This window comes from Sparus aurata, chromosome 8, assembly GCF_900880675.1.
Source record: "Sparus aurata chromosome 8, fSpaAur1.1, whole genome shotgun sequence".
Classification (NCBI taxonomy): Eukaryota; Metazoa; Chordata; class Actinopteri; order Spariformes; family Sparidae; genus Sparus; species Sparus aurata.
Window position 1 is genome coordinate 27,576,709 of NC_044194.1, and position 22,167 is coordinate 27,598,875.

Sequence of the window (22,167 nt, forward strand, 5' to 3'; positions counted from 1 at the left end):
AACAAAGTGTTGGTCATCTACAAACAGAAAATAAATGACCTGCTGTCAGAACTATATATAACTAGTGGAACAGATTGTGCAAAAATGCAGTGGTGTTCATGGTCTTGTCAAATGAGAAGTCTATCCTTAAATATTTCCTTTAAACTTCACATTTAAATGGACAGAAGAGAAGGAACTCTAAGTCTCTGGCTACATATTAGGCCTGTGCAAAGATACATTAGATGGGTGTGTGAAACCTCCTAGCATGATGTGCTTCAAAAAACCAAAGCTTTCCTAATGGATTTTACGAGTGGCTTAAATCCATATCTTTGCTTTCATATCACAGAAGGCTAACTCACCTCTGATCTACCTCAACACATAATGCATTGAAGTGTATGAGGAGCCCTTGAATTTTCCACACCCTTGTACACAGAATGAAAATAATCACATAACTGCTAATATACAATATGCTACATTGCCTCCAAATGTGTGTTTTTTTCACAGCGACCTTTTTTTTCTTCTTTTTTTTTTTTGCCAAAGTTTTCTCTTGGATACAAATACAGTATATTTGTTATAAGGTTAAAATAATAAAAATATTCATCTGTACATCCGTAATAGATTTCTTTATACAGGAAGAAAAAGTCACTTCCACAAGCAGGAACTCCCTCTCACACAAAGACTAAAGTGCTGGAGCCAAGAATGCACCGTCTGCATCCAGCTGGCTTAATATTGGAGTCTAGATGTAATCATGTCATAACACTCTTGTTTGTTTAGGTAACTATGAAAAGCTCAGACCAGCGTCTTTCTTTGCGCAGGCAGCGGTCGTGCCCACAGCGCTGGTCGCTCAAAGGCCCACTGGCAGTCAGCTGACCAGGTAATATAAGCATACAGGCTTCGTCATCGCTGCAATTTGTAGGTATATGGATGTTAATAAAGAAAATAGAGGCATGTGTAAGATACAGCCTGGCAGTGCCGTGGGATCAAACTGATGCAGAGTGGAATAATGAGGGGAAGAGCAGCTTCTGTTGCCTGAGGAGAGAAATGAGAAGAGATGACAGTCTGTAGGCAAACACAGCACCTCGGTATTTACACATGGGGGATTGGAGCTGAGGAAAACAACAGTGTACTCATTCACCTGTAACTTTTTCTATGCGTTTTCATCAGTAAGGATAAGTGAGGATAACATTTTCAATAAAGCACCAAAATAGCACACTCATTAAAGCCCATACTGGTATAAGTTAAGTGCAGTTTAAGGATTTAGGATTACATTTTACGGATACTTGTGTTTATACAATAGTTATTTGTTTCCACAGAGTGGTAGTGCAATGATCCCTTCTACACTCCAAAAAACAGCAGACATAAATTACAAATCAAATATAAAATAGGTGATTTCATGACTAATATGTGTCATGAAATGAAGTTCTTGTGTAAATATTGTGGATTTTATTTTGTTATTTCCTTGAAAAATAAAAGGACCTCATTTTGAAATGACCTTCATATCTGTGGCAAGCAGAACTTTTTTGTCTCAGTTTGTGTAGCTACTGACTAAATAATAATCATCCAATAACAGGTCCTCCAGAAGATGTCATGTCTGACAAGTTCTTTTGTTACCATGAACACCGGACTATATCCAAGTCATCCTATAGAACAGTATCGTTAAGATTTTCTACAATGACATTTTTGTATCTCTGTATCTTATGGAAATGGCAATGTATGTTATAGTTTTGCACAGTGGATTTGTGGTTACTATTGCCTTTGTTGTTGACTTTGTGCATCTGTATTAGGGCCTTGACCTTGCTAGATTCTCTGCCAATGATTATTTATAGATGTATGTCTCTGGTCAGAAGTAATGGGCTGGGTGCCACAGGCAGGTGGGAGTCTGAATGTATTTAAAGCGAGACATTAGAATTTAGTACTATTTAAAGACAACACTAAATAATTGTTGTGTTGTTATTGGTATTTGTTGATATTAACACAAATATATACCAGCCTTATCCTTAAATGACATAGCACTGGAAGACAAGTGTGGCCTCCACTGTTGGAAAAGCTACTGATGACTTCACTACAACATGAAGACACAGGATTGTTACCTTCTACTTCAGAGAGTATGTCCACAGCATAGTGGTCGATCACTGTTCCTCACAGCCAGTAGCTGGAAAGGCCTCTGCTTCCTGATTCTGGAACATGTACTGTTAAGGAGAAAACACACATGCAGTACTTTAATGTCCAAGCCTTCATTTTACAACAAAAAGAAGAACATTTGCATCTATTGTTTTCTATATGTTAGGGTTAGGAGTTACAATATGAAGTTCAACAACTGACCCTGGTTCAGCGCTTTAGTTGTGTTTTGTTGCTAACATAGGAGTTGAGCCCTGGTTGTGATCATCTGGCTATGTGCTCACCAGAGATTCCAAACCACACCCCGGAGGTCTTTTCTCTTAAAGGATATTAAAGGTGCAATATGTAAGAATCTAAGTTGAAAACATTCAAACGGTAACTAAAATCATCAACAGAATGCAAAGAAATAACAGTTTTGATATTATGACGTCCACGAAGTTGCCATGCTAACCATCTAGCCCCAGTCTGTCTCGGTCCAAGGCTCCTTTCCTAGCGGTGTAAACACCAACACTTCTCAAGTGCTCCAAGTTTTCAGTCCAGACTGCTAGCCGCTGCTAACTAAGCTAACTAGCTAACTGCAGCTACAGCTGATGGCTAGAGCTAGCAACAGTTAGCAGTTCTGCTGGTGATTTGCTGCCCCCTATTGTTTTGAGTATGAATTTGACAGCTTAATGAATTAATTCTCACATATTGCATCTTTAAAACACATTTGAAATTCCTCTGTTCTAACCACAACATCTTCTTGCATTAAGTCAGTTCTGTTAAACTACATGAATAAGTTAGCAGTTCTCTGTGTGTATTACTTCTCTCTGAAGGAAGTGTAGCCCGGTGAGGCAACAGAGAGGAAGTCAACGTGAAAGAGAAATGGTAATGAAGAACAGAGAGAGAAGGGCAGCACAAGCAGGGAACATGAGGAAGAGGGGAAGAAAGTACATTAGGATTAGACTGTCGAGTAAGAACTGTGGACAGAGAGAATAGAAGATGGTGAAAGAAATAATTGCCTGTGAATTAACCACTTGAGAGAGAGACCAAACACAGAAAAGTCTGAGTAATATTATGTGAATATAGTCAGCCAAAGGAAGGAGGAAGATTTAACGAGACTCGGATATATATTTAGTGAAAGCACCAGTGTGCTGCAGTGCTTGCCTCCCATATCATATTTTCCCTCATGAGCAAAAAAGACCTTCAAGTAGTGCAGACGCTCCTCAAGATGGTTGCTGAACAACTTTGGGTAAATAGCTCGGAAAGTGTGACGAATTTCTAAAACATGGGGTAAACAAGGCACACGCAGACTGTGAGCGGAGGTGGAAAAAAATGCAGCACTCTCTAATTACTGGGAATAGTGGTGACTGTCAGCTGCACAAACAAAACCAAACAGAGATAAAGGAGCGACGTGATCTCCTTCAGATAAGATACTGCAGTAAGCATCAAGAAATTTGCCTTTCAGGAGGAGGGAGGATAATGACTTATTTCTTGGTATGCATCAACCTTTACAGAAGCAGCCACAAAAAGTGAGGAATTACAAGGAAGACTCTAAAAACAGCGTGGCTGTACAGTGAAATGTTCTCTCTGTCAGACATGTGCCCCGTGGAAAAGGACAAAGGAGAGATCAATGAACAGTTTCATGAATTTTAAGATTCAAGTGAAAATCAGGCGAGTGAGTATTCATGGTATTCGACAGGAAGTGGCTCTTAGGACGTTCTTGTAGTTAATAAAACATCTACCAATGTTCTATTAAGAAGTAATTATTGAGAACAATTTGGGATTTGTAGGTTGTGAAACATCTCTCTGGTGGTTGTAATTCTCCTCCAGCAGTTGTGCCTCTCATATCCTTAAAGTATTAGTTTGACATTTTGGAAACTTTTTTGCTGAGACAATATCGACACCATTCTTATGTTTGATTGAACTATGAACTATGCATCTAAAGCCGGGAGACAATTGCCGTTGTTTGGCATAACGGCTGGAAGCAAAGGCAATCTAATCTGATGAACCATCAGTCTATCACAGTACAACAAGGGCTAACTTCAACCAATCAGATCAACGAACCATATGACAGAAGAGCCGGTCTGCAGAGGAGCCTCTTTCCTCTTTCTGCTATAGACAGTCACTTCTCTTGATGTCGTGACACCTAAACCACAGTACTTCTTCACAGAATACTGACTGATCCAAACCACTGTGGGTCGGACACAAGGGCAGAGCTATCTCATGATCGCAAATCCAGCTGCCTCTTCAGAAAAGGGGGGACACAACAACTTAACATGTGACTGCGAGCAACCTCAGTCATAACCTCGCATTGTGGTTGTATGTGATGCAACTGTTTCTTGGTCGCAAAGAGGAAGTCATTGCGACAGGTCAAAAAATTTGTCAACTTTCCGTCCAAACTGTGTGCATCTTTTAGAGACAATGAGAAGTAATGCACGTTTCTACCCACTGCTGTTCAGTGAATATTGACTGTTTATCTGAAATGCACATAAATAGATTTTTACATTCCTCTTCGTCGCCCTGAATTGTCTATATTCTTTTCCTTCTTGAATGGATTATTCAATCGAGTCTCGGCGATGGATCCCCGCTCCCTCACAGACCACTCCAGCCGTTTTGACATACTTGCCTTCTGTTAACAGCTTCATAAGCTCCTCATGAACACAAACAAGTGCAGCAAGATATGACAGTGGTAGATTTGCTGTAAAGCACACTCACAGTGAGGCACTGCAGTGCACTGACAGAGATATTCTCCAATCGGCAAACATTTGTCTTTAAAAAGGAACCACTCTTGTGACAACATTTTCATGATGATGAAAGGGTCAAGAGAGTTCAGCGATTGTCTTCTGCAACACTCGCGAGGATGCAACGATATAATCAGTACTTTGGACAGTACTAATAAGGAACTAGCTGCTGTCTGACGTTCAAGGTCACTAATGAGGACAGATTTTACACGGCTTATCATGCAGACAAGTACTCCTCTCTGCTTCAGCTGTTAAATGCATTCTTTAAAATACAGATTTTTGGAGAGGTACTGTGTTTACTATGAGGCTGTTATGTACTCTTGCTACAACAGCTGCTGGTGGTGAGAGCTGTGCACAAGGGGAGTCACGATACAGGCTACATAAGATCCACAGTGAGTCCTGACAGATTGAACAGCCTCACCATCCTGTCATTTCAATGCCAGGTGGCCAGAAAATTATACTTCAGTTACATTATTGATTACTTTGCTAGCATGGAACTTCAGCAGCGGGCTCTGACTTTGGAGGTACAAACTGTTAAGAGGAGGAGTGAGGCATGCTCCTGTATTTTTACAAGATCTTGAATCAAGTAATGGTCACACTGAATAATTTGACATCACCCTCAGCTTCAGAACGGACTCCTTTGTGAGCTGGGACGAGAATAACTCTCTTCGTTTGGCAGCCAATCTCTGCCAGCTTTTCCACACACTGTTGACACGCTGTTGAAAGCGTTGTATACATAATTAACCATATTGTATTTATGCAAACAGTGGATCAGACAGGCCTCTGTTGATAGCCTCAGCAGCCGATTACACTGAGACTCCTCGCTACAGGTGTGGCCAGTGCCTTGGAAAAAGGATGTCTTGCAAAACAATGGTGCGTGTGCCACTGGACATTGTAGTGTAGTTATTGGAAATCACAGTGCAACTAAACGCCTTGCACTGAAAAGCATTACTGTGCATTTTGTGTAATATATCCCAGAAAATGCTTGTTTGCAGATTTTGCAGGCAATTTGAATTGGATTTAGAAAACAGAGATGAGGAGTGGTTGCGTCACGCGGCGATGCCTGAAGCGTAATTAAAGCTGTGAGTTTTCTGCAAGAAAAGCGGGCTAAGATGGAATGTGGTTTATGCTTTTGAGTGTCTAAATATTTTGGCAAATGATCACTGTGAACCCTTAAAGTAGTGGGGCGTTTGTGCTGTGAAATGATGAAATGATTATGGTTGAGTTAAGATGCCTGTGTGTAGGTGTGACCCTGTCCACAATACTCAAATGAATCAGCACCCCATCTGTGCTCTGGGACCTTTTGATTTAAACATTGGGCACTTGCTGTAATCAATATTTTAAATCTAAATCAAATGACTGTGTAATGTGAAATGTGTCAAAAAGCCAAGAATCATTACCTATAACTGCAGCACGCCTCTGCTCAACAGAGCATTGTAGCATCTTTCAGCTTATTGTTTTGGTTTTACGGCTCATAACTTAGAAAGAGAAACCCACGAGACACTACCTGCTCAGCACCAAACAGCAGTCAGACAAAGTCAGAGACTTGCAATGAAGCATGTAGCAGCTAAAGTGAAAGACATATTGTTGCTAGACACATAAAACAGAGCTCAAAGGGAAGAAGTAAACAATTAACACTCCAAATGAATGCTAATGTTGCTCCGTGTCTATTGGATGAGTAAACAGGCAACTAATTACTACATGTGTCAACTTAATACACTGATGTGAATGTTGTTTTTGCAGATTTTTCTCTCATCCTCCACTGTGCTTGTACAGCTGTTAGACTGCATGACTTACTGATTTGAGGTTGGACTCCATCTCTGTGAAGTTCCACTCTGTCAGAGGCAGGCTTAAACTGAAGGGCTACAGAGAGAGAGAGAGAGAGAGAGAGAGAGAGAGAGAGAGAATGTGAGAGAATGTATTCATGCAGGTCAGTGTGAAGGAACTGTTCAACTCATTGGTGGCCCTGTGCTGTATAACCAGTGACACATACAACTACCAGTTTAAAATGTCAAATATAGAAAACTTATCTGAATCTATGTGCAGTTAAACAACTTGTCTGTCTGTGTGTGTGTGTGTGTGTGTGTGTGTGTCTATGTACAGTCCAGATCTACTGACATCCATGACAGCGCTGGCTCCAGCTTCCACAGTACTCTGCTGATGGCTCCTGAGCAGCAGCTGCTGAAGCTCCTCCAGGCTCATGTCCACATTCTCCACGGCATCCGACACCTCCACTCTGCACACACACACACACACAAACACAAACACACACAAGTAATATATATGTTATGTATAAACACAGACACACAGGGTTATCTGCTCACTACTCAATGTGACCGTGCACCTACCTGTCCAGGGCAGGTCTCTTACTCCTCCTCTCCATCATCGACGCCACGGAGCCCCTCCCCTCCAGAACAGACTGAACCATTGCGACGGGGAGGACCGGAGGTTCCGAGGAGCACACCTCACAGGAGGAGGTCAACGCTACGGTCTCTGCTCCCCCTGCGCTGCCTCCTTTCCCCGCTCCTCTCACTCCTGGACTCACAGGCTCTTCTTTGATGAGCATCATGCACTTCTCCCTGCGGGTCGAGTTAAACACTGTCAGTTAAAAGTAGTGCTACCACAGCTGTTGTAAGAAAGGAGACAGTACTACTCAAAGCATTTTGAATAGAAAATGTGTGACACATATCCTGCCCCTTACCCCAAAAAAACAATCGTCAGCCAGTCAAACACTCATTATACACAGTATAAACGGCTATCAATACACTTTCTCAAGACAGATCACAGATTTCCAGACTACTTTTTAAAGCAAGAGACTTTTGTTACTTCCGCTCAAAATGTCAATCAGAAACAACGCCTACTGACCAACTGATCAAGTTGCAGTGCTGGTCTGATTTTGGTTGCCACCAGCCAGAAACTCAATCAGTTCATGGATTTGACATGTTGGGCGGAAGTATCAAATGACGGGACAGTAGCACAGCCCAGTTGGTTTTCACCTGTGTTCGTTTGTCCGTTTGTTTGCCAGCAGCATTATACAAAATCTACCCAACTGATTTCCAGGAAACTTGGATGGGGGATGGGTCCAAGAATAGACCCCATTAATGTTTGATGCAGATCTGAATAAAGGTTTAGATCCAGGAATCTTTGACAAATTTTTCTTTAACATTGCAAGATAGGCTGTGTTTCAACGTGGCTGGTATTCATTGTAATGTAAACATGACCTCTCCTTGAAAACCTTCATAAACAGACATGCATTCTCATCAGCTCAACTTTACTTCCACCCCTCCTAGAGCTGACTGCAGGATGGTAACTTCTATAGTGCAAAATAGTATGTTTTATATATACTGTACATCACGCACCTGGTCTCATCAGACTGCATCTGGAGGGTCATGCTGGCCTGTGACATGTCAGTAACATCTGATATGATTGGACCTCCTGTCAGCCCACTAGTAGAGCAAGAGGCAGTATCACTGGATGGCTGAGGGAGAAGAGGAGAGGCATGTGAGGTGGGTTTTGCTCCAGGTGAAAACTCTCTTTTGCCAATTTTTTTCTCTTTGGCTGCTGATTTAGGATGTACAAAGCTGTCGATGATTTAACATTACACATTTACAGCACTATACTGCCCTGAGGAACATGGTGCGCATATTTAGTTGAGTTGAGATTTGTGAATTCTCACATCTACATTCAGGGCATTTAGCAGATGCTTTTGTCCAGAGCGACTTACATGTAGACCAGGAAAATCGAACCAGTGACCTTCTGATAACAAGACGCTGGCTCTACCACTTGGCCACAGCCACTCTGTGTTTCCATGAAAACACCATATAAAATGTGAAACAACTAGAAAAGCTTGGTGGGTTTGTACAGCCACTCACATGAATCACATCTAACAGCTGTGGAAATCACTGCATGCTGCTTCCCTCTAGCGGTGAACCTACATAACAGCTACACTGGTGGCAGCAGGTTAAAGTATATTTATGTTCACATATTTCCTGTGATGTAGTGGGCGTGCCATGCGGCAAGTACACTTTAAATTCACATTCAAATGAATGTCTTGAACTGGTGAAGAAAGTCGTTACTTCTGTATCTGGAGTGGGCTGCGCTCAATCAACTGGCTTCAAACATAAATGTATAATCCCAACATGGCCGAACAGGAGAGCAAGAAAAGGCCGGCCAGCAACTTCAGCGTTGATGTTTACTGCATGTGGCCGCCAGTGCTGTTTGTGCTGAATGTGAAAGGTCAGCAGCTCAATAGTTAATGATTGATTGACAGTCCCCTGAGAAATCTGCCATAATAATAATGCCTAAATAATAATTGCGATAATTTTACTAATCTAATGCATGCTTACTGGACTTGATTAGCGGTTAGAACATTAGGTGTATGATTTTCACATTTCTTCCTCACCGACTGGATGTAGAAGGGCTCGTGCATGGGCTCCATTGGGTGACTATGGCTGAACTTGGAGGCAGGAGGGCTGGGAGAGCCATCGTCCAACATCAGGGGCCTGGTGGGAACATTAGTTTTCAATCAGTTACGCATCTGGAGTCACAACAGCTCTACGCACTCGAAGACAGCAGGGTCTCTTCACTAAAGTCGTACATTTACTGTTACAGAGGGAAGCTGTGTTGGGTAGACATCTGTTTAGTTTACATTTTCTCCTGTTTGTGAGGGTGCTGAATGGAACAAAATCAGATTTTTTTTGTTTATTCTATAAGGACTCCACATCTGCCTCATCTAGTCCAGTGTATGTTACAACTTATGCTGAAATTCACTGTCACTGCATATTAAGAAATATGTTCAATCCTTTTGACATAATCTATTCTTGAGGGGTAAAGTGACCCAAAAATTATGAAAAAAAAAATCAAAATTTAAGTCAGATGAGGTTTGTAGTCCACAAAACATTTCTGGAGCAAAACAGCATAGCAGCATTCTCCTAAACAACTGAAGTTGATGGGGACTTGTTTTAAACTGTAGAATAAAAATCACAAAACAAATGAAAATGATAAAAATAGCTCCATACAGCTCATCACGCATAATCCAAGTTTCTGGAAGCTCTGAGGTCCATGATGGATTGAAAAACAAATTGTTGACTCCCTTTTTAAAGCTGAAATCTTCCCTGTAGGTGCTAGCTAAAAGCATTAGCGAACACCCCGTTGGAGGTGGTTGCATGAGCTCAGCCTCAAGTGAAGGATGTAAATATTGTCTTTTCAAATACATTTGGGATCTCAGGGGTTCCGGAGAGTTTGATTACACTAGAGGAGCTTGGTGGGGCCATTTTATGTTTTTATTTCTATTGATTCTTTATATATTAAGTTTATTTACATAAGTCCCCAGCTTCTTCAGTTGTTTAAGAGAATATTGCAACGCCGTTTTGCTGTGAAGCTCAGAAATGTTCTGTGGACTATGAAACACTTCCCTGACTGTTCATCAGCATGACGGTGAGTAGATAATGCCTGAATTAAAATTTTTTTGTGAACTTATCCTTTAAAGGTGAGTATGTTCTATAAAAGACGATAGATTTTGTTTTTAAAAGAAAAGTTTTTGCCTTTTTGGATGGTCGATGTGGAGATGTGACAGGAAATGAAGGGGGAGGGTGAAGGGATGGGTGACTCATGAGAGCGGGTGGATGCTAAAGACAGATGGTGGTCAATCAGGAAGAGTATGACAGCCAGATTAGGATTCATGGCTATTATTAAAACATGGGGCAAAACTGCACCTTTGCCAGGTAGCACACTGACCCTGAAATAGACATTTCTATAGCACTTTTGTGTTCCAGCATGCCTTCCCTTTCTCATGTTGGCCTTGTTCAAACTCAGCAGCAGAGCTGAACCAGCATTTTACACACATAGGCTGTACCAGGGTCACGCACTCTGCTCTGCCTTCACTGTGTGTGAATGTGTGTGTGTGTGTGTGTGTGTGTGTGTCTGACTGACTGATTCAGCACTTGTCTCCATTCACAGTGCTTGTTGAGTTAGATTGTTCAGTTTGTCAGCTGAGCCAGCCCTTCCCTCTGCCCCACTGTGGCCCTGTTTGTCTCACTTTTGTTGATTGCTCCGCTGTGTATGTGTGTATGTGTGAGTGTTTGTGTGCACGCACGTGCATGTACTCACAGCTTTCTCTTTAGGCCCACAGTGCTGGGTGTGTTGGACTGCATCTGGCTGAACAGAAACTGAATCAGCTGGCAAAGAGAGAAAAAGCACAGCATGAATCAGCATACACACACACACAAACACACACACACACAGAAAACACGCTCTCACTGACCCATCTTATGAAAACAGGTTTGTGATCTTGTGATGTGAAGTGAGGTCCTGACACATGTATATATCTGCATAACCAAACAAGCCTGGAACAAAGATGATTGAAAATGATTTTCCATGTGGAACATTTCGTACAGTTTGTACGCTACGAAGAATCATAACAGGATTTATGAGGATTGCTCATAAAGTGCTGCATCTAACTGTGTTCTAAACAGTCTCGACTTAATAATAACATCCAGTTTCTGGTTCTATAAACTTGGTCATGCATTTGTGGATCAACTATGCTGGGAAAGTTACAAGACGGGACCACAGATGCTCTAAGTTCCAATCCAGTGAGATGTACAACACTGGTATAAGAGTGGGCTATAAAAGTCATTCAAACGCAAGTGTTCAATAATTTGCCCTTTGCTGTGTAAACAAAGAAGAAAAAAGAAGTGTTGTATACTTACTTACAAGTATTGAGATTGTTTACATAAAAGGTTACTTGTCCCATTTTACACTAACAGTGTGTACACGTCTAAGAGAGTACTACTGCATACTACTGTTACATTTTTTCAAAAATTAAAAAAAACAACTCTGTCCCTCACAAAAGTAGAAAAGTACTTAAATGGGTACAATGTTTTTTTGGCGAAGACTCTCTCAAACTCTGAATTGTAATATTTACATTATAAATGAGGTAATAACACAAACTCAAATACATCTATTTGTTTCCAAGGAAAATAAGGTTCCAGAACACTGTTTGAAGCTAGAAAGGTGGCAGGGTCCGCCACATATAAACAAACTAAAACAGTATGAAACTGTGCTGTCCTTCGAGGTCAGTTTGTTTTTTAGTTTGTTTCAGCATAAAAAAATAAAAAATGTCAGTCAATGAAGATCTTACTCTTCCGATTAAAATTCCTCCCCAAAAACTACATAGTGCTCCTTTAAGTATTACCATCAAAGTATGATTAAATAATCTTTTCTAATCTGGGCTAAAAGATAAAAGAAATTACAGTGTTTTTCTCCACTTTCTTTATGATTTTATTGCAGGACAAACCACAACTTTATCCTTCCTGTTAATAAACAGTGACTTCATTAAAATCCCAGCACAGGAATCTCCAGCCTAAGTAGGTTAAAACACCTGTGTGGGTATGCAGGGCCTTTAATCTTTACTAATGTGTAATATTTTATAGATTTGTCCGTGTGTATGTTTTATGTGTAAAATCAAACTTACTGATAGCTTTTGCTTTTAATAAATGAAGTGATGTAAAGCTTTTCTCACTAAAATGTAGTAAAGTAAGATTTTAAAAAATAAAGTTAAGTGCAATGATTAAAGAACATGTATTTAAATAAATACACTGAGCTTCTTTCTACCACTGCTGTTCATTTTCTGATTGACATTTCACTGCAAGGCTGTGTGTGCTGTGAATGTTTTGGTTAAAATATGGGCTATTATGATGTAACATGCCATTACACGAGTTTGACTAGACATACCCATAAACCTTCAGTGCACACTGAAGACCCTACACACTACAGCGATGACAGGATGAGTCCCTCCTGTGAGAGTCTGGACATGGACATGACTTTCTGTCAATGGCACAAAAACACACACACACACACACCGACCTTGTTCATGACTTTCTGCTGCTGCGTGTGGTTCTGCCTCAGCGAGACCACCTCTCTCCACAGGACTTCGTTTTGCCTGCAAACAGAAGGAGGAAGATGACAGAGTAAACAAAATCATCTTCAGGTTCAGAAAATCGATTCACATATAAAATCGATTTTCTAAATGTTGATTCATAACGTGATGTTTACAGAACAAAAAAGGCAGAACTTAAAAGCGGTTGCAGGGCAGACAATATAGAGCGCTCAGACACTAGTGTTGTCTTGTCTCTAATCATGAAACAAAAATGTGTTCTGAATCAATCAGAAACCAGCGAACTGGTTTCAAATTGAACTGTTAGATTTCTGAAGATTCACACCCCTATGCACTACAACTCTGTAATACATACACAGGGAACTATAAACAATTGACCCAGTAAAAGTCACATAGATGATAACTAATTATGTAGTCTGCTGGGCAGTGTATGTGGTAATGCAAAGTGTCCGGACATTCAGAGGGAACTAAGGAGGAGAGAGCTTGTGTCGTAAACGGGAAGATCAGTTGTAAGCTCTCTCTCTTTCTGTGCTGCATTTAACAGCCCAGTTGCAGGAATAACATGTCGGCAGTTAACGTTAATGTTGACATTTCTACAGATGTGTCTTATCATGTTTAGATTACATGTATCTTAGCTTAATTTCATGTCTCGAGGTGGAGGGGATGGTGATGGAGTTACATCGAGACAACAAGGCTGCCAAGCCAGTGACCACAGTTCCAGACTACGCTTAAATATTTGCACATTTGAGACCACTGGATCCTTTTTTTCAGGAACCAGGTGTTCAAGCCAAAATGTGATCTTTTCCTCACCCCAACCAGGTGTTTTTTGCACCTTAACCTAACCGTATCATAACGACAGCACTGTCATAACATAGAAAAAGAACACTGAACTAAAAGAGAGTGGATGTTTCAACATGTCCGTGGTTTGCAGAAATGTACGTTAACATTTATTCTGGCGACTGGGCTGCTTTTGCAGGAACTCGATACACTCTATCTCTTTTAGAGATGGAGATTGTGTTGATCATGTGTGCCCCACGGGTGCACTGACATGATATGTGGTAAACGTTGTGTAACAGTTCATCCGCATATTTAATATTTTATAGTTATTCCCCTGCCTCTCCTCTCCAGCAGGAAGATTGTAGTCCATTAACAGGTCTGCAAGCTCAAGCAGGATGAAAACGATGGTGGATCTGAGAGCAGGGCTGAAGCTACAGCAGTTCAACAGGAACGGACTAAATCATTAGTAATTATGGCAGCGCAGGACTAAAGAGCAGAGCCTGTCAATCTTTGTGAGGGGGAGAAGCTTTGTACACGTTAGGTTAGATTTCACAGCACGTTGCCATCATCTCTGTTGTTTAAACTGTCGTGGGCATGTTGACTACAATTTAGGAACACACACGCACAAATTGGCAAGATGTGTGTGTCCTAGGATATTTTCTGAGAGCATTGTCCACGGCTGCATGCACACGGCCCACATCTGGTCATCCTTTCTAAGAATGCTGTTATTGGTGTGTGTATGTGTGTGTGTGTGTGTGTGTGTGTGTGTGTGTGTGTGTGTGTGTGTGTGTGTTAGTCAGGTGAGCAGGTGAACATTCTCTCCTCTCATTAGCAAACAATGCTGAGCACAAAGCAGCTCCGCCACACAATAGATGCACGGCTGCTATTTTCAGCAACAATAGCCTCTAGAGAAAATGTCAGTCCATCCACGGGGCGATTTGTTCCAACTTATCCAGAGGAATAATAGACGGTTCAATTGCTCCTCGCCCATTTTTTCTCCTTAACAAAAGATGGAATAAGATTTTGCATTTCTGAGTTTTAAGGCCATGTAGTTTTCATTATCATTCACCCCATCGGAGTTGTAGATATAGTTGTGCTATGAATTTAACTGTCAAATCAAATACATTGAGAATTGTCATTTGTCATTTACTTTGTGCACCAACCTGCTGCTGCTGTAATTACTGTCAAATGTCAAACTGACCTGACCTAAGAATTTGTATTTGTATTTCTTTAACTTACAACAGAGCCTCATTAAAGTGTTGGGGGGCCCAGGGGCAAAATGTATTGTCGGGCCCCTTTTGATCCCCACCCCTCACTTGCTCTCTCTGCAGTGGGCATGTTCTCCATCACTTTAAAGTTCACATTGAGCATGCCTCATGAAGTCCATTATCTGTACTCTACTAGCTTTGCAAATTCCTAAACAAACTGCGGTTAACAACAAAAACATACAACCAACTGATATAAATTGAACGCGGGACATTAATGGTCCCTGAGGATCTGGGGCCCAGGGCAAGTTGTCTGCTTTGCCTGGTTGGTTGGTTTCACACCAGGTAACTAAAAATAACCATGTAGTCCTGTTCAGGTGACTGCTCAGTCAGTTCACTGGAAGAGTTGTTGGCTGAGCGCTTTCGACGGTAATTGTTTTTCCAGTAACGCCAACAGTTTGAACCAGCTTCAACAGAACAGAAAAAAAAGAGAGCATGATGCATATCAAACCATCACGGTGCTGGTGTCAGTCCACACCAGTAGCACGTACGGGGGATGTGGGGCGTTGGCACACACACACACACACAGACATACAAAACATCCCTACTCACTGTTTCATGTCCTGCATCTGACACTCCATGTTGTCCTGTTGTGTTCTGAGAAGCTGAACTTCATACAGCAGTTTACTGAGGTCCTCCTGACGAACTTTGGTCTCTTCACTCTTCACTATGGATACCTGAACACACACACACACACACACATACACACACACACACACACACACACACACACACAGTACAGCCGAATTCAGAGAGTAGCACAAATACATATAGCCACACATTGCCTCTGCTGTGTTTTAGAGCATAGACCTTAACAACATTCATTGTCTCCAGATAATGAACCATTATGAGTTTGGTGATCCCTGTTTTCTCTTGTGTCACCATGAGGTTGACATCTGTGGTTTTAGGTGAAATGTCTCACCAACAAATAGTCAGTCAGGGAACCTGTCAGGAAATTTTTAATTTGTTACTGTTATTCAGCCACTTTAGCTCAAATCATCCAACCCCCTCGTGTGGCTGTCAGTTGGTCGCACTGGCTAATGTTGCTAACACAAGCTGGCAATTGTCAACACTGCTAACGCCAGCAAGCAAACATTATTGTTGCTAATGCTAGCTAGTCGCTGTTAACGTTAGCTAGTGTTAGCAACATTTACTGTAGAACTCAACTACTTGCAACTACTGAGGTTCTTGATGCTGACGAAACACAGATACCACATGATACCAGCGGTGTTATATTAATGGCTGACAAACTTTGGCAGAAGCTGAAACCATCTGTCAGAATTCATACACAGAAATAAATCAAATAAACAATCCACACATTTTTTTTTACAATTATCAAATCATAATCACTCATATGTTTTTATTGTTTTTATTCTGCATCTTTCTACAAGCTCTGTAGAAGTTTCTGATTTTTTCTTTTGAAATTATTGTATTGTAATACAATAACATTGCATTATTGCATTTCTCCTGATGATGTAAAAAATCTAGGAATTTGATCATTTCAATCAAAAGCCTGTAATTCCTGCTAGGTTTAATTTGATTCTCCCCACAGCTCTTTCACCTCCCTCCAGAGACTGCGGAGGTCACACAGGAGAGTTTGTGTTTAAAGATGGGCTAACGTCCACATAGACAACTGCTGACTATGATTAAACAAACATCAGCGCTTTTAATGTCATGTGAATGTGTTTGAGTCCTCCCTGCCACCCTCACAGAGCCACTAGCATGACTTCAGCCCTTTAGTCTTGTTGCTCCAAGGGGTCTAAGAATAGAAGGGATCATATTCAGAACAGATTGAGTTAGGATTCTAGAATTGACCTGACTCTGTGATCCATGCTTGTGTACCACACTGAGCCTGGTCGAGATATTTTAACCTTGACTTTGAGGAAAGCCTCTTTATCCTACAAAAGTAGCCGGATTTACTGTGTAAACACATGTTCAAAATAAATCTAGTGTAGTACTGCTGAGATGAGGGCAACCTTTATATGCATCCTTTACACACACACATTAAAGACAGCTCGTCTTTGAGAATAACAGTATTTGTGCATTTTTCTATGTATCCATACCTTCCTCTTGATGTGTTCCAGCATGTGTTCATGTCCCTGGAGGAAGTACAGATGTTGGAACTCTGTATCGTCTCTCTCAGGCTTCACCAGACCGCTCTGCTCAATGTTCACCACCTTACGGAAACCATCTAAACACATGCATATACCATCAAATATACACACACACACACAAAGAGTAAATACATACTGTAATTGAGAGGAGAAGAAGAAGAAGAAGAAGAAGAAGAAGAAGAAGTGTACTCACACATGTTGAGCTGTCGGACGAAGCTCGCCATATTATTATGTTTAAAGTACTTTGGCAGAACTTCCTTGGCAAAGCGCCCCTGGTCAAACACATGGAAACTGGTCCCAGTCTGAAATAGACAGTAGTTGATATGAAGAGTTCATAAACAGCATTACACACAGTGTAGAGAGAGGAAACAAGAGAAAAGGGAGCACACCCACCATGATAATTGATGGATGCAGCCAAAGCTATTTTCTATTCAGCACATTCTAATGATGGATTTCACATTCATAATCAGCTTAAAACTCGACTCGTCCAGTTACACATCAGTTGTATCTCATTACTGTTGCTCAGTGGGACTGAAAACACAAATAGTCAGATGCCAACACCTCTCAGTGGTGCAGAAAATCAGTCGAACATCAAATGAATCACTCATCAATGAAAAGGACTTAAGTTTGATTTTGTTTTGAGTCTGTAACTAGTCAAATGAGTTTCCAGCAGTGTCAACGATGGAAGAGTTGTTGAAAACTGTGTGCCAACCTGCTGTGTATTGAAATTTGGTTTTGAAAGACAGGGAAGGGACAGTTTACAAAGTGTGGCCTAACTAGGATCAGGCTTTCTTACAGATGAAAACATTACTTTGGTGGATAAAGTACTTGTTTTACAAGGGAGACATTTGCAGAGATTCAAATGGTACAAAATGAGTCGAAAAATCATAACCAAATCCAACATCTTCTGAGGTAATAAGCGTCTTTTTAAGCTTTTAAGGTGGCAGTTAAAATAAAAGTCTGACCCTGTTAAATGGAGAATAATTTGATTTTAATTTTAAACCACACTGTGGTTGACTGCATTCACCCGCTGATCACGAACATTGCGGAAATCATCTGATTTAACTGTAATATTATATGTGAACAGGGATTTATATATTAATCACGCTACTCTGTATTTCATGTAGACGTTATATTTTAAATATGCTACAAGATAATGAGACTCGTAAACCCAAACAACAGGGTAAAGGTCATAACTTGAAGACATTTTGTGGTCATTTGTAGAGTTTTTCCATTTCCTTTCTTAATCAACACTACATGTTCGGGGACACTATTACTGGTATGAGGGCTGACAATATGATGACAGTGTCTCTATTTTAACACCTTTAAAGCTGCTGCCAGAAACATGTAGCTGCACGAAACCAGAGTTCATCAGTGAACGCTGTCATAAACATGGCTCACCCACCAGTTACCACCTTCATGGTGTAAGGATTTCGGTCACAGATTTCCGACACAGCACTTCCATTCAGCTCTGTCAGCTAATGAAACAAACTCTCTCTCTCTCATGGTGAGTGATGATTAGTCATGCTCTCTCTCCCACTGTTACAGTCTTACTAAGCAGCTGCGCTAGTTAACTTTAGCAAAGCCATTTGCACAACAGGTGTGAAACTCACTAAGTTTAGACAATTGTAGTAAGACGTTGCTGTTTTTTTGTATGTAGTGACGCACACTTGCCGACTAATAGCATGACAATGCAACAGCTGATGCTGCACTCTAACCACAGATGTCATGGGAGTGGACAGCATCTGTTTGTGTGTTTGTATCCCCACGAAGGCGAGCAGAGAAGCTGTCCTCATCCTGATTACAGAGGAAAACACATAGATAGCCACCTATGGTCTCTGTTGTTTATCATACAGAGAATCGCATCACATAGAAAATGTTTTTGTTTTTTTTTTTTCTTGTAAAAATCATTGGTACCTCTATTTGCTGAAAGCAGTTCAATTATAGCCACACAAAAAATGACAGAATAAAAAAGTGTGGTCATCAGAATGCATTTTAACACCAAAACAGATCCCTTGCTTAATCCTCACAACCTGACAAGGAAGTTTTATGTATGAACTACGATAGCTCATTACTGTAAAATTCTCAATGTAATACAGGTGTACAAGTCAAAGAACTGCTCTGAACTGAAAGAGGATTTAAGAAGCAGGATTGTTATTTGGGATGTCTTCCATAAATGTCAGTGTTTAGTCGGGGCCCACAGGCAAGACAAGACAAAACAAAACAAAACATAACAAGCAATTAGCAATTAATTAGCTCCACTTTGACCAGCTCCCTGAGTACATAATTACTTGCACATCAGTACATTTACCATGTAATACACAGGTTCAATGACAGCAGCCATTTTTCTACATATAGAGTACTTTCCTTTTGATAGACTACTTATCACTAGTAATGGAATAGAACTAAGTATATTTACTCAAATACTGTACTTAAGTACAATTTAAAGATATTTTACTTGAGTATTTCTATTTTCTAATACTTCTGACTTCCACTGCACTACAGTTTGGAGGCAAATATTTTAGGACTCTTACTCAAATACTACACTTTTATTTGTATATATATATCTATATCTATATATCTATATCTATATCTATCTATCTATATATATATCTATATATATATCTATATATATATATATATATATATATATATATATATACATATACATATATATATATATATATACATATATATATATATATATATATATATATATATATATATATATATATATATATATATGTATATATATATATATATATACATATATATATATATATTCACTCAAGTACTTATTACAAGACTGCTTGTCATCTGAAGTAAATTTAGGCAACAATACTTTCGCACTTTTCCCACTGGATTTTAAATGCAGCACTCTGACTTGTAAAAGAGTATTTCTATATAGCAGTATTGGTACTTTTAACAGATTTAAGTAGCAGTCTTCTGTTGTGGGCTTCCTCTCTCTGCTCTAAACACCACAATTTACCTGGAGTATACCATCAGGCCAGCAGTGCTGATAGCACAGGCCACCTGATTCCTTGCTTTGACACATCATCTTTATTAACTTTATGAACTGTCTTGTGTCACTGATTTATAGACTATTATATTGTATTTATTTATCATATTATAAAATATTTAATTACACCTGCTGGTACTTTTTTTTCTTGCTCTCTGGTGGTCATGAGCAAACACTTAACACTAATGCTAGCTACACAGACCTGTGTTGAAGTAGCATTTTTGTTATGGAGCTCCAAACAAGCTAGCTAGCTAGGCTAAACTGGCAGTAGAGGTGGTTAGTTAGCTAGCCTAGCCTATCATCCTAGTCTTGTTTTTTTATTTATCATTCTCATTAAGTTTATTATTTGATATTCTTTATTCTACTGTCAGTCTTCCTTTTCAGGTTGTGAAATAAAATATTGTTTGGTGCCGAGTCAAAACTTAGTTTTAGTGGCCTGATTCTAAACAGAGAACAACTGTCAGGCAATACACACTTGAATGTATTCAGTGAGGAAGACCATGATGAGGAGTTCTTCTAATTTCTTTCTTTCTTTCTTTCTTTGTAAACTGAAATAACACTCCTCTACACTCCTCTCAAAGTCACTACAGTGTCATGTACAGTGTGTTGTGAGGCCTGACTCACAGCGCTCCAGCAGATGAGGTGGTTGGTATCTGGATCCTCCACCAGGGTCCACAGCTTGGTGAGGAAGGCAGGAACATTGCTGGCGTAGCTTCCATCTACACCCATGGCACCTGGAGACTCCTGCATACTGACAGCTGTCCACGGCTCACGACAGGAAACCAAGTGTGTGTGAGTGCTTGTCTGTGTGTGGAGGGTGTGTGAGTGTGTGTGAGTGTGTGTGGAAGGTGTGCGTGTGTGCGTATCAGACTCCCAGACTAGTCCATGTTTGAGAAACTCCTCTTCTGATGATCCGTTACTGATAATCCCAAGTTTGTCTCAGTCTCTTTGATTCCATTTCACTCGGTCAAACTGACTCTGTCGTTCCTTGTTGACACAATCTCACCTTGTTGCTGATGTAGTTTTTTCTTTGCTATTTTTTATTTTCTGGACGTGTCTGTTGAAAATATCCTCCTTGAATCTGTCTGTGTGGCTCTTTCAGTTTCTTTTTCTCTTTTGCTCTCCTCTCCCTGTCCTCACTGCCACACCAGTCATGCAACTGAATGTCATCACAGAAGGTCCACGTCAGCACACACACACACACACACACACACACACACACACACACACACACACACACACACACACACACACATGCACACACACACCATTCAAGCCCACCCTCCCTACCCCCGGCCTCCAGCTGACAATCAAGAGACCGCCCAGTAAAACAATACAGCATCAACACAAAGGCCTCAATAATACACCACTGTCCAGCCATCAAAAGGCTACTGGTTAAACTGAATACCACATGGTCCAGTGTACCTGTATGCCAGGTAGAAAAGACTGATCTTTTATTATATGTGAGGATTATCAATAAATGTCTTAACGTTAGTATGAAGAGAACATTACTGTACTGTTTGTGCAGTAGCACGAAGGCATCCACACTGACCTGCTTAATTGACTGATTCAGTCACAAACAGTGATGTTATAGTTCATGTTATTTAGAGTGGGGTGGTATAGGTTCCCATTACAGGTGAACACAACTGGACACCTTTAAGGAGACATCTAATCCTTTTTCATTGGTTTCCTTCAGTGTATATATATATACATATATATATATATATATATATATATATATACATATATATATATATATATATATGAATGTATATATATATATGTATGTATTATATATTATAGGTTCTTGTGCATGTAAAAGTCTTGAAAGTTAAAAGGTCCAAAGTCCACGCCAACGAGAGCTCCTCTCTCCCACAGATAACACTGCTCCTGAAACACCTCGCCACTTGTTCCACCTTGATATCTGTGACTTGTTGACATCACAGCTGATCAGATACACAATGAGCAGTACTGGGTCAGGTGTGTGTCAGCTGACCAATCGGATCAGACTGGGTGATGGGGGGAGTAGCCGTAAAGAGACAGGAGCTAAAACAGAGGATCTCAGACAGAGCGCTGGATAGAATGAGAAAACTGGTGTGTTTTTGAGCATTTAAGCATGTAAACCTATTTTGGTAGTAACCCAAAATTAAATTATGAATCTGAAAATGAGTTTAATATGTCTCTTTGAATGCATGGACGTCAGTCTGTCTGACACTTAGTCAGTTATGGGAGAGCTATTCAGATTTATTGCTCAAGAAAATGTCATTAGAAACAACTG

At 40.3% G+C, this 22,167-nt stretch overlaps 1 protein-coding gene across 1 annotated transcript; it reads right to left on the minus strand.

The window, feature by feature from the left end:
- Positions 1–488: 488 nt before the first annotated feature.
- On the minus strand, positions 489–21,041 carry hsf4 (heat shock transcription factor 4). The gene is made up of 13 exons (XM_030424987.1): positions 20,514–21,041; positions 17,064–17,172; positions 16,820–16,947; positions 15,309–15,433; positions 12,684–12,759; positions 10,929–10,996; positions 9,223–9,322; positions 8,180–8,298; positions 7,169–7,399; positions 6,939–7,056; positions 6,618–6,683; positions 2,070–2,168; positions 489–1,008 (listed from the first exon to the last, which is right to left on the minus strand). The coding sequence occupies exons 1-12, from the start codon at positions 20,637–20,639 to the stop codon at positions 2,109–2,111; spliced, it is 1,326 nt and encodes a 441-aa protein (XP_030280847.1). The 5' UTR covers positions 20,640–21,041; the 3' UTR covers positions 489–1,008; positions 2,070–2,108.
- Between the last annotated feature and the right edge of the window lie 1,126 nt (positions 21,042–22,167).

Excerpts from the sequence above, each read along its gene's own strand:
- hsf4 (XM_030424987.1), bottom strand. The coding sequence starts at position 20,639 with ATGCAGGAGTCTCCAGGTGCCATGGGTGTAGATGGAAGCTACGCCAGC. Across the intron at positions 15,434-16,819 it reads TGGAACACATCAAGAGGAAG|GTATCCATAGTGAAGAGTGA; the intron begins GTATGGATACAT and ends GTGTGTGTTCAG. Across the intron at positions 8,299-9,222 it reads AGCCCTTCTACATCCAGTCG|CCATCCAGTGATACTGCCTC; the intron begins GTGAGGAAGAAA and ends CTTCTCCCTCAG.